Source organism: Odocoileus virginianus, chromosome 23 (genome assembly GCF_023699985.2).
Source record: "Odocoileus virginianus isolate 20LAN1187 ecotype Illinois chromosome 23, Ovbor_1.2, whole genome shotgun sequence".
Taxonomy (NCBI): domain Eukaryota; kingdom Metazoa; phylum Chordata; class Mammalia; order Artiodactyla; family Cervidae; genus Odocoileus; species Odocoileus virginianus.
Window position 1 is genome coordinate 40,528,726 of NC_069696.1, and position 12,281 is coordinate 40,541,006.

The window sequence follows — 12,281 nt, forward strand, 5'->3', positions numbered from 1 at the left end:
TCCACTCTTAAGCCCCTCTGCTGCTGGGATGTGGCTTACAAATAACGACCTGTCAGAACTCAGTGGGTAGACTTTTCTTTCTAGATTCAAATGAAATACAGTTTGCAAACAGTAATGAAGTGTTTTAAAGGGAGAGGCCGACAGCTAAAGTCCTGCCTTGACCATGACCAGGCCTGGGGCAGGGCTCACCGACCTGGGGTAGAAGGAGAGGTAGCTGACCGTGATCAAGCAAGCAGTGACAGGCGGCGTCGGCTCTACCCAAAGCTCCCATGGGTCCTCTTTCCAGATCTTCCTCCTGTGACCAGCTCCCCCGCGAGGTGCCCACAGACCACCTTCAGGAGCTGTCACCTTCCCAGTGTAATCAGCCACCTACTCATGTCGCTCAAGGAACCATGGTGAACCCCTGAGGAGATCTCCCTTCTGGTCCTTACTGTTTTCAGGCTTTAAAAAACACATCAGCACCATTTTTTTTAAAGTGTGGAATGGTACTGTGATTATGGCTCATTTGTTTCTACGTACGATTCTTGTTCCATACCCTTAAGAGACAGAAATAGTTGTGAGTGAAATGACAGGCTGTCTAGAATCTGCTGTAAGTAGTACCCACCCCTCAGTTCCCTGCCCCTCTCCCCACCCACATCTGCCTCCATCCCTGGCCCAGGGCCCCTTTGCCCCTCTGTCCACCTCCCCACTGCCTCCCAGGTGCCCCCTTCCTGCCCTTCTCTTCTCCCTCCCACGACACACTCTGAGCGGCTCCCATTCGTCCAGCCCTGCGCCAGGTGCCAGAGGGGCAAAGGTGAAGGACAGAATCCCTGCCCCTGGGGCGGCCGACAGCAGTCAGTGACAACAGCTGGAGGCATGTGTTTAGTGCAAAAGGACAAGTGATGTGACTGAGGTCAGTCCAGGGCACTGGGGAGCCGGGGGTAGGGGTCAGCACCTGCAGGAGGAACCGGGAAGGTTCCAGTGAGGGGGGTACTGTCTGGGCTGAGCACAGAACATGAGCTGCCGGGCTGGAAAAGATGAAGAGGGACATTGCTGGGAGAGGAAGAGCATGAGCTGAATGAAAGACTCCAAGATGAAACCTCAGGGGTGAAGAGGAGAAGAGGAGACACAAGGGGCTTGAGGGTCGGTCTGAAGGGCCCGAGGGAGGGAGACAAGGCTGTTCTGAGACCAGGAAAGATCCAGGAGCCGGAGGTGGGCTAAGGGTCCCAGAGGGAGCGAGGCAGCCAGAGGAGAAGGGCAGTGATGAAAACTGCCTGGAAGACCAGTCCTTGGAGCAGGACAGAAGGAATCGGGCATGGACACCCCTGGCCTGCCCCCTAGCAACTTCTCCCTCATCCCCACCCAAAACAACAACCCCGCTACCCATTGGCAGTGCCCAGTCCAGGAGTGGTCAAGCCACCCAGTCCTGACCCCTGGGGAGAATAGGGTGTCTGCGGGGCTCAGCTGTGTTGGCTGGGTGTCTATCTGTCACTTGCAGGCAGGGTACCCCAAAGCTTGGTGGTGGGATGTGGTGTGGAGACTGGTCTTCTCCCCACTTCCTCCTCCGCTGCCCAGGCCTTCTACCTGGGCCCTGCTTCCTATGGGGCCTTGCCTTCGTGCTGGGCCAGCAGGACTCTGAGCAGACAAGACTACCAGCTCTGTTCAGTGTTGCAGTGACTGCAGTATTTACTGCTTTGTTTCCATCTCCTCTATTAGGCTGTGAGCTCCAGGGTGGAGACTGTGAGTCATGGAATTCTCTACACAGATGGGGCCTGTGAGAAACCTGTAGGACATGTTTGATGAATGACTGAATGAAGGATGAGGCCATATTCGCCAGGACAATAAGCCCTTAGAGCACTTTAACTTAAATGAACTACTCCCACCCTTTGGCCCTCATAGACCCTTTAGTAGTGGCTGTGTAGAAATCCTAATCTTCCTTCCACTTGGCAGTCCTATGAACTTTAATTTTTTTTTTTTTAACTTTTTTGGCCATGCCGTGTGGCATATAGGATCTTACTTCCTGACCCCTGCATTGGAAGTGTGCAGTCTTAACCACTGAACTGCCAGGGAAGTCCCAGTCCTATGAATATTTTTAAAAACTACCTTGCATGCATGCTCAGTCACTTCAGTCCTGTCAGACTCTGTGACCCCATGCACTAGCCTGCCAGACTCCTCTGTCCATGGGACTCTCCAGGCCAGGATACTGGAGTGGGTTGCCACGCCCTCCTCCAGGGGATCTTCCCAACCCAGAGATTGAACCTGTGTCTCATGTCTCCTGCCTTACAGGTAGGTTCTTTACCACTAGTGCCACCTGGGAAGCCCTAAAAAGTACCACGTCCCTCTTTAATCTGACCTCCGGGCTACATCCTCAGTTCCTGTGACCACTCCACTCTGATGTGACCTCCAGAGCCTTCACCATTCCCATCAGCCCCTTGGGACACTGGCCAGCTGAGCTGTCCTCCTGGAAACGCAGTGTGGGAACTCACACACCTGTCCACATGGGAGGCGGTATCCGGGCTAACTCACCCTGTGACTTACATTAGATGTTTATTCACTCCACTGTATGGACCTGACCCCTACAGAGTCTGTTGCTGTGAAAGATGCTCTCCACTGGTGTCCTCTATTTAGGTGTTCTAATCTCCCTTGCAGTCAGAAGAGGCCGTGACCCAGCACTGGCTTCTGACGTTAGTGGAACTTTCTGGTGTCTCCCAGGGAAGGTTTTCCTCTCCCGATAACAGAGGCAGTGCTGGGAGGTGCTAACTGTGCTCTGTTATGTGCAGTCCAGCAGAAGGAGGAAAGCAATATGCTAAAGGTTCGGGGTGGGTGGGTGGAGAAATGCAGAAAGAAGAATTATAAACAAACTCAAACTACATGGATTCTGGACCCACACATTTCCACTGTAAAGGAAACCCGCCAGGTCCCTGTCAATTCTAAGGGGAAGCAATGAGGTGGGAAAGTTAGGAGAGTGGGATCTGGACACAGACAAATCCCAGTTCAAGTCCTGATGGAAGCACTCGCTGACTGTGTGACCGGAGTGAATTCCTTAACCTCTCTGTGCCGAGTTCCCCTTCTGCAGAACAGAGGAAAGGATAACTAAAGCACCGACCCTCAGGGTTACGTGAGGAGGAAATGAGAGAAAGCACTTCATGTGCTCCGCATCCCATCCAGCATAACAGCCAGCCCCCAAACACACGTTACCAACTGGAAATATCAACCCCCAAATCATTGCTTGGAAATTTCAAGCATCCCCCAAAAAATAGCTTTTCAAATCACACACACGCAGAAGTCATTCTTTCCCGCCCCAGCCAGCAAACCGTCCTGAAGCCCACTTTCCAGTGAATAGCTCTTTCCAGACCCAACATGGAAAGCTCCGTCATTCTCCTAAGTTGCTGAGCCAGCCTTCCCCAAACCCTGGCTGCCTCTCCCCTGCCATTTTGTAACCACAGCCCACAAGAGGAACTCGAAAATACCTTGCAGAAGGCATAACTTTGGCAACCCACAATTTTAGAGTTGATACAGCTAACTATAGTACCTAACTGGAGAAAATTCCAATTTGCTGAAGGAGGGCTTTTGAAAAACTATCCAGGTAAGAAGGAGCAAAACTGTGAAAACAGAGGTTTGAAGGGGCTGGCCAAGGCATATATGACATTCTTTTTTTCTTCCCCCAACTCATGAATGCAAAAGATGTTACTGACATATGTAGGCATGTATGTATTTATGTACCTATCTATCTACAGAGAGATTTAAGGGATTGCTTGTGCTATTGTGGAGCTTTGGCAGGTTCAAAACCTGCAGGACAGACTAGCAGGAGACAGACGCAGTTCAAGTCCAGGGTCATCTGCTGGCAGAATCCCATCTTCTGGGGAGGCCAGTCTTTCTTCTATGCAACTGGTCAGATGAGGCCCATCCACATTATAGAGGGTAATCTGCTCTTCTCAAAGACAGACTTAAATGTTAATTTCATCTAAAAAAAATACTTTCACAGAAACATCTAGATTAATGTTTGGCTAAATATCTGTGTGGGCTTTCCTAGTGGCTCAGTCAGGGCAGGAGATGCAGGTTTGATCCCTGGGTCGGGAAGATCCCCTGGAGGAGGGCATGGCAACCCACTCCAGTATTCTTACTCGCAGAATCACCTAGACTGAGGAGCCTAGTGGGCTACAGTCCATGGGGTTGCAAAAGAGGTGACACAACTTAGTGACTAAACAACAACAAATATCTGGGTACCATGACCTGGCCAAAACTGACACACGAAGGGAACCAACCAGGGTTTATCCTGCATCAGTGTATTCAAGTTCCAGGTGAACAGAGGACATCTCTGCCTGGCCTTCGGTTCTCCTGGTCGCAGTCTCTGTGACCCGGCTGGCTCCTCCCTCCCGATTCCCTCCTCCTCTTCTCTGCTTTCCCCGCAGGTGTAAAGCCCAATTCCTCCCCATGGCTCCTGCACAGCTGCCTGGCTCTTCATGGCACTCTGGGGTCTCTACCAGTTCTCAAATCTTCCAGGTCCATGCAGGCACAATCCCCTTGGAGGTTCTGTCACTTGCCTGGGGACACGGCTGGGGAGGGGAGGAGCTGGTACTTGAACCCAAATCTTCTGATGCAGGGTCTGTGTTCTGAGCCTATTCAGATGGCTTACATCCGAGTGGCTGAAATGTGCCACCTGGGATCACGAGCAAACCTGGGATCAGGTGGGCTCATGAGCAAACATAAAAACATTTTTAGAGTTGCCTATTTAATGTCGAGTAGCTTGTCAAAGTCATGATTTCAGGATGTAATTACATCCTGATAAGGCCAACTTTATTTTATTTTTTTTTAAGGCCAACTTTAAAAAGGTAAGTGAACAAAAGGAAAACATTACGAAAATAAAACTAAAGGTGGGACACAAAGGGCAGAAATCTGGAGAGAGCTAGCTTAGGCAGAGACTTCCCTGATAAGGAGGTAAAGAGTTAACTTGTCCTGAATCCTCCTGCTTTTCATGGAGTGATGGCCCCAGGCTAATTAGAAGACTGAGGGTTTCTGTTTTTTTCTGCAACCAGAAGGGCGGAAATCTGGGACTTTACTCTTATTTCTTTGAGCTCAGGGAGGGAACAAAACCTATTCACCAGTTCCATCTGCAGGGTCAGGCAAAGGCTTTAATTCCCAAGTGAGAACCGGCTCCACCCCACAGCCTGAAACCTGACCTGTCTGCGACTGTGGCTGCCACCCAGCCTGCGACTGCTCATTCCCAGTAACGCCAAGACCAGACAGAGGCCGTGCTGGGGCCAGGGCCCCAGGGGGGCACCCCGGCTCCCCAGCGACCTTAGACTCTGCCCCAGTAATGATGATAACACCTGGGGAAAATCACAACAGCTGACAATTATGGACAATTACCGTCTGGTGGGCACCGGGCCTAGTGCTTCACGACATGACCATCTGAGAACCTCCCTACATGGCTGAAACTCCCAATCCTGACTGCTCCCTGCCATTATTATCCTTATTTTTTAGACAGGAAACTGGAGAACAGAGAGGTTAAGTAACTTGCTCCAGGTAACAAAGCAGATGACGGATAAACCAGGATTTGGACCACCTGGTCTGACCCAGGAACACACCCCATGCGGCCATCTGACTCAAAGCCCTTTCTAGATATTAGTCCCTGTTATCCTTAAGACCCAAATTTTGGGTTCTAACCTGGTGCCAGATCAAAGAATTGGAGCTTCAAGCTGCAAGGGCTCCCCATAGCAAAGAGTGGGAAGTGGTAGAGATTCTGACTCAGGAGGTCCAGAGTTGGAGCATTCTCAAGTATCTCTAACAGGGATGACTTGGGACCCCATTCTGAAGCACACTGCCCTCTATCATTCTGCCTCTGGCCAAGAGGTCAGCAAACTATAAACTCATGTGCCAAAAGGAGTCTGCTTTTGCATGGCCCACAAGCTAAGAATGGTCTCTACAATTTCAAAGGGTTGAAAAAAAATTCCAAAGACCATTTCATAACGTGAAAATTACATGAAATTCCCATTTCAGTGTCCGCAAGTGAAGTCTGACTGGAACACAGCCACGTCCCTTCACTGGCATTGTCTGCTTTCGTGCTCTGAGGGCAGAGGCCAACAGATTGCAGCACAGGCCATACAGCCCACAAAACTGAAAATATTTACTCTCTGGCCCTTTACAGAAAAAGCTTGCAAAACCTGGTCAAGTCTACCCTGCCAGCCACACAATAGCCTCCTTACAGCATCCCCCCACTCCATACCTCCAGTGGTGGGGAGCTCACTACCAAACAACGCACCCAGTCCTGCTGTGAACCATGCAGGCATGGAGCTCCTCGGAGTCATGGAATAGTTCCGTCACCCCTCCACAGCGCCCATCCATTTCTTTCTTCTCTCTAGTATCATTCTCCCTCCGTCCTCACTGTCCCCTCAGTTGTTCAGCCCTCTGTGAATGAGGGAGGATGTGGTCCCTAACAGAAAGCGGTGAGAAGGAATGAGACGCAGTCAGGCGCGAATGTGAGCTGGACCCAGGTCTCCTGCCACCTAGCCTGGTGACCCCTTGACAGCACCTGAATGTCCAGTTTGGTTTCCACTCTTCGCTCCCCAAAGGGCAGCCCTCAGGGCGGGCGGTCTCCCACCCATGATGCCTTCTGGGAGCCCCCTGGCTTGGCCTGTGTAGGGCTAAGAGCGGCTCTCCCTGACCTTTCACCTCTCCCGGCCGCCCCAGGGCTCAGTCTTAGGCTCTGACCTTTCCTCCTGCCCCACAACAAGGGGGTGGTCCCCAGGCACTGCCTCTGTTGAGAGTCTCTGCTGTTTGCAGCTGGCTCTCCTGGGTCAGCTGTGCCTCCAGTCAAAGTGCTGGGGTGAGCTGACAGCTGGAAGTGGAAAACTGGGTTCTTAAAACACGGCTGTCCTCAGAGAATACCTGGGGTGGGTTTTTAAATCCTTGGAAGAAGAGGGCTGTGTCAACAGCAGCTATTACTCACTATCTGGAGTCCTTTCAGCCACAGGCTGCTGCCCGCTGGAAGCTTTCCTGATAGATAAAGCATCACCCACCATTTCAGTAAACAAAAGCACTTGTGGCCAACAAGCCTTTGGTTACAGCGGCACCCGCCCTCCACCAAAGTGCACCTTGAGTAGAGTTCAGGATGGAGAAAAGAGTATACTGGGCCTAGACAGTGAAGATGTATACAAAAGGAATGCCTTCAAAAAGCCCAAACTCTTTCATCTTCCCACACAGAGAAAAGCACTAAAATCATTAATTTGTGATATCCGCTTTTTGTGATTAGCAGTCATCTTTTGATGTCTGACTGTGTCCCCCTCTCCCCCCCGCCCAGCAAAAACTGCTGTATCTCCTGGCTCCCCCGGACCTCTTTGGAACCGTCCCTCAGAGCTATCTGAGACTGCCTCCCGGGTGGCAGTTCTCAGTGAGGGCTCCAGACAAAACACAGTTCTCAACTTGCAGGCTGCGCATACCCTTTAGTTGACAGGTGAGTGATCTGGAGGAGGAAGTGGCACCCCACTCCAGTACTCTTGCCTGGGAAGTCTCACGGACAGAGGAATCTGGAGGGCTACAGCCCACGGCGCCGCAGAGTTGGACACGACCAACCGACTGAGCACGAGTGACCCGGAAACATTCAGGAACCCAGCGTGTGCTCCAAGCAGAAGAGCAGGCCTGTGGGCCAGACGACAGCCGTGGATGCTGGAGGGCTGGGCTGCTCCAAATTCCAACCGGTGTTGACGAGCCAGGGGCAGAGTGGTGAGGGTGCAAGAAAGCACCTCAGTTCTGCAGGCAGAGACCTGGGTCTGGGTCCCGACTCTAGAAAGCTGGGAAACCTTGGGAAGTGACACCTTCTTTGAGACTTACTTCTGGTGATTGGAAAAAACAGCAAAACCTTGTAGGCTTGAAACCGACTCCCCCTAAAACTGAGTTCCTCTGTCAAGTTCATATTAATTTCTTTATCCAAAACTTTATTCCTTTTTGTCTCCCACACCTGTTCCCCCCAAGACTGAAGAGTATCAAAGAAAAGGGGGCTTTGAAACCCGCTGGTATTCTGCAGGGCCCTTCTGGGCACGAAAGCTTTTCAGTGCTCCCCATTTCTTGTTTATGCGGAAAAGGCTGCTGTCTCCTAAATCTTCCCTGAGTTCCAAAGGGCAGATTCAGTTACTCATTAGGGGAGGGAGGGAACCCAGAAACAAAGGAAAAGCAGTCAAGAAACAAAAGTGCAGCAATAAAAAAGAGTCCTAGTTCCTTCTCAAGGGATTTACTTGACAATCCGATACACATCTCTGAGTTCTACTATGGGAGCTGGGGCCTCACCCAGGTGGATTGAGGGTGACTTCAAGCCTGCACAAGTTCGGACCCCAGACTGGATGGAACCAGAAGGCTGATGCCTAAGATTCCTGGAGCCCCTCCCACCAACCAATCAGAAGAAAGTTACAAACCCCGGAGTTCCACCCTCCTCCTAATTTTGCCTTTAGAAACTCCTCCAGGAAAACCAATGGGATTTTGGGTCTTTTGAGTATGCACAGCCCAATCACCTTCCTTGGCCCCTGTAATAAACTTTTCTCTGCTCCAAACTCCTGCTTTGGTTTGTTTGGCCTCACTGCACATCCAGCACACAAACTTGGGTTTGATAATAGGACTGTGATACAAGTATGGCACCTGGTGTTTGCTCACAAACTGTTACCTTCCTTTTTTCCTTTCTTCCCTCCAGTAATGTGTCAGCATGATGCTAAATACCTACGGTCTGGATCAGTAAGATTCAGAATCTGATCTCACAAAGCCTCGTCCAGCAGGGAAATCACAGGCACAACTACTAACAGAATGCCACGGTGCTTTATTAGTGTGACGTTGGTGAAAATAATAAAAATGATGACAATGTTTCCTGCAAACTGACAATGGGCCAGGCCCTCTCCGAGAGCATCTCACTTCACTCTCACAACCACTCTGAGAAATGGATGCTGCTATAACCACCATTCCACCCAGGAAGCAGAGGCTCAGAGCCCAAAGGCAGACAGGGAGTGAGCCTGAGGAGCTAGAGTGATGGGAGGGCACAAAAGCAATGGCTGGATCTAAAGGGGTCAACGAAGGCCTCGTGGAATAGGTGATGATGCCTGGAGCTTTGAAGGAGGCACTGGCAGCAGGCATTCCAGGCAGAGCGAGCAGCAAGCAGAAAGGGGTGTGGATGGGTGACTGGAAACTTTCTGAGTCGAGAGACACTGAGCTCTAATTTACACCATCAGGACCTACAGTCAGCACTGCCGACTGCACAGGGCTCTACGCTCAACAGGGGGATGAAGTTGGCAGGCTGGAGAAGAGATTATTTCAATCCTGCAGTTTATAGAAATGCAAGCAGCTCATATTAGGTCATTAGTAATTACAGCTGATCAGGGCTGTTGCTCCCCCACACCCGGGGGGGGGGGGCGGCAGGGAAGAAAAGAAAAGGAATACTGAGGATATTAACTCAAACAGCAGACATTATTCATTTAATCGTACTTTTAGAGCCTCTTCAGCTTTGGTTCAGATTTCAGGGACTCAGAGGGGTTCATCTCCGCTTTCTGACCATGTCACTGGGGTCTTAGGTGAGACCTATTTTCCACCTTCCCTCTCTTGGCCTCAGTCTCCAGTGTAGAGTGAAGGGGATGGGCTAGAATGGAGGTTTTCAATCTGGTGGCCACCTCAGATCTATAGCCTTTGATGCTTTAACAAGTCTTCCAGGGGGATTATGATGATAGCCTTGGATTAGAAGAGCCCCAGGATAAGGACTGTTCCTGCAGTAAAACATGGTCTGTGCTCTAAAGGAATAAGAATTAGTAGTATGCTCTTTGGATTGAATATTTCTTGCCCAAGACAGGTGACCCTTCAGGGTAAGAAGAGAAGCTCTTTTCTTTGACTACCTCAAGCCTGGAGTCCCAACCAGCTTTTCTAGAAAGTCTCTGGCATATTTGGCTGACTGTGAACCAGAATATTTTTCTTTTTTGGGGGGTGGGTGGGTAGGAAGTCTCAAGCTTGACATGTGATAAAAGCAGAGGTTTCTACAGTTGAAGAAATACAGACAAGAGATGAGCTGCCTTCTCTTTTCAGCTCCCAAACAATGACTCATCAGAGTGTGTGTGTGTGTCATCAGAGTGTGTGTGTGTGTGTGTGTGTGTGTGTGTAGCAGGTGGGTGAGGGTCCTGAGAGAGCAGTTGCCCCTCTGAGGTCCGGGAACTTCCTGGTGTGTAAATTCTCTACTGACAGCATACTCTTGAATACATTTGATTACAAAACCTCAAAAGAGCCACAAACAGCCGGCGGGGGGGGCAATTTCAACACAGAACTGGGTTAACAGACTTAAGTGAGGTTTGACTTCTAAGACAGAAAGAATGAAAAGAATGTCTTGTCTAAAAGATCCAGTTTTCTCAGTCTGGACTTAAGGCTAAAAATCATCAAAAAGATAGAGAGAGGCTTTCACAGTACTTCCCTCGGTTTATTCAGGCGAGGAGGCACACCCAGACTGTTCTGGAGAAGTGTCCGGGCTATGGCCTGGGGCCTCTCTGAGTTGGTGGGCAGGAATGAGTGCCTGTAAGACCAACTGTTCAGCCATTCTCAGGATTTTGGAACCCTCACTTGGTTGTGTCTCAGTAACAATAATAAATATTACCACCTTCTTTAAGAGAGCATCTGCCACGTGGAAGGCACTAAATCCTTCACACTTATGAACGAGTTTAACCTACACAACAACCCCAAGGAGGCAGGGATCATTATTATCCCCTAATCACAGGGGAGGGATCCTCTACAGACAGCCAACGCCGCACCATTAGTAAGTCTCCAGTCAACAGGTGCCAAGGGAGTCAGGAGACCTGGGCTCTGAGTGAGCCTGTGTCTCGCCCAGAGGGCTTGGCCCTCCCATCTGCTGAGAAATGAGGGAGGCCGAATCAGGTGGTTTCGAAGATCCCTTCCAGCTCCGAATCTGCGACTCCACGCGGTCCATTAGGGGCCGGTTGGTGAGGCGGCTACGGCCGGCAGTTCCTGAGGCTTTGGCCTGGCCTTCTTGTGGGGTGGACTCCCCAGCGTCTAGCCCCGGCTGGGCGGAGGAAAGGCTACCAGCCGCCTGCCCGCAACATGCCCGCCCGGCCGCCGAGCCCCAGCCTCCTGGTCCTTGAGAATGGACTTCCAGCCCTTCTCAGGTATCCGTGTTCGCAGCTCCAGACGAGCCAGGAAGGAAATGGCAACAGCCCAGGTGGTGCAACCCGTGCGGGGGAGGCGACGACAGAAACCATCGAGGGACCCAAGGACTGCAAAAACCACGCAGTCCTTTAACCCCCAAAACTTTCTGCCTGGATTCGCGACCCCAGCAGCTGCACATTGGCTGAGCCGCGGCCGCCCGGGCCCGCCTCCTCTCTTTATTTATTGGCTGCCGTGGGCATCCATCACAAGCCGAGGCTTCCTAGTGGACAGCGGCTTTTGTCAATCAAAGAAGGCGGGAGGCAGGGCGGGGCCGGGTCTGGGAGAGACACGCCAGCCTCACTCCCCTCCCTGTCTCCCTCTGGTGTGTGACTCGGGACCAGGAGGTGCCCCGGGGGGACGAGGTTGAGTGCGGAGTGCTGCGTTGGGGCTGCGCGGGGCCCCGCGGACTCACCGATGCGCTGTCCCACCGGAGAGCTGAACGGGTTCCCCAGGAGAAAGTCCATCGCCACTGTCGCTGCTGCCACCAAGCCGGGGAATCAGCTGACAGCAACCGCCAGCGCCGCGGACCCGTCACGTGATGCGCTGGACCGTCCTCGGGGAGGCGCGGCTGGGGCGGGGCAGAGGGAGTCTGGAGCCCAGCCGCAACCCCCGCCCCGGACGTGGAGTGTCGGCGCCCTGAGGCGGAGGGCGATGACCTCACTGCGGTTAACTCGGCGTCGGCGGACGTCACGCACTACGTAGGGCGACTGCGGACCAGAGGGCGTGGGTTTCGTAGAGGGCGTGGGTTTCGTAAAGCCACGCCCTCCATGCTTCCTTAAGGATTTAGGGGCGCGGTCTTTGAACTCTTCACGTCTGGAAAACCCAATCTCAGACCAGGGAAATGGCTTGGGTAAGGTTACCCAGCAAGCCGAGACCAAAGCTCTAGCTCTTAGTCTAAGCCCCTGGGACCTCAGTATGACTACACACCCGCTGGTGGGGTTGACAGCCTGTCTGTCCTGTTGCCTCCCTACCCAGAGAGGACGCTTTCTGTTTGAGGCTGAGGTCTCCTGGCTGCAAAATGCGTCATGTTTGCAGCCCAGATTCCCTTACCTCAAATAGGATGCAAGGGCCAAGGGTTTTCGAGACCTTGACACCGAGCCACAGCTCAGTGAGTTGCAGCTAGTTAT

General features: G+C 51.9%; 1 protein-coding gene across 3 annotated transcripts in view; it reads right to left on the reverse strand.

Moving 5' to 3' along the window:
- Nucleotides 1-11,820, reverse strand: part of TOM1 (target of myb1 membrane trafficking protein) — a 38,591-nt gene extending 26,771 nt beyond the window's left edge. The window contains exon 1 of one of the 3 annotated variants that reach the window (XM_020883910.2): nucleotides 11,567-11,820. In XM_020883910.2, the coding sequence (XP_020739569.1) occupies nucleotides 11,567-11,618 (52 nt within the window). In that variant the 5' untranslated portion in view covers nucleotides 11,619-11,820. The remainder of the gene's footprint in view (nucleotides 1-11,566) is intronic. The other 2 variants (XM_020883911.2, XM_020883912.2) reach the window with 2 other exon arrangements.
- Nucleotides 11,821-12,281: the final 461 nt, after the last annotated feature.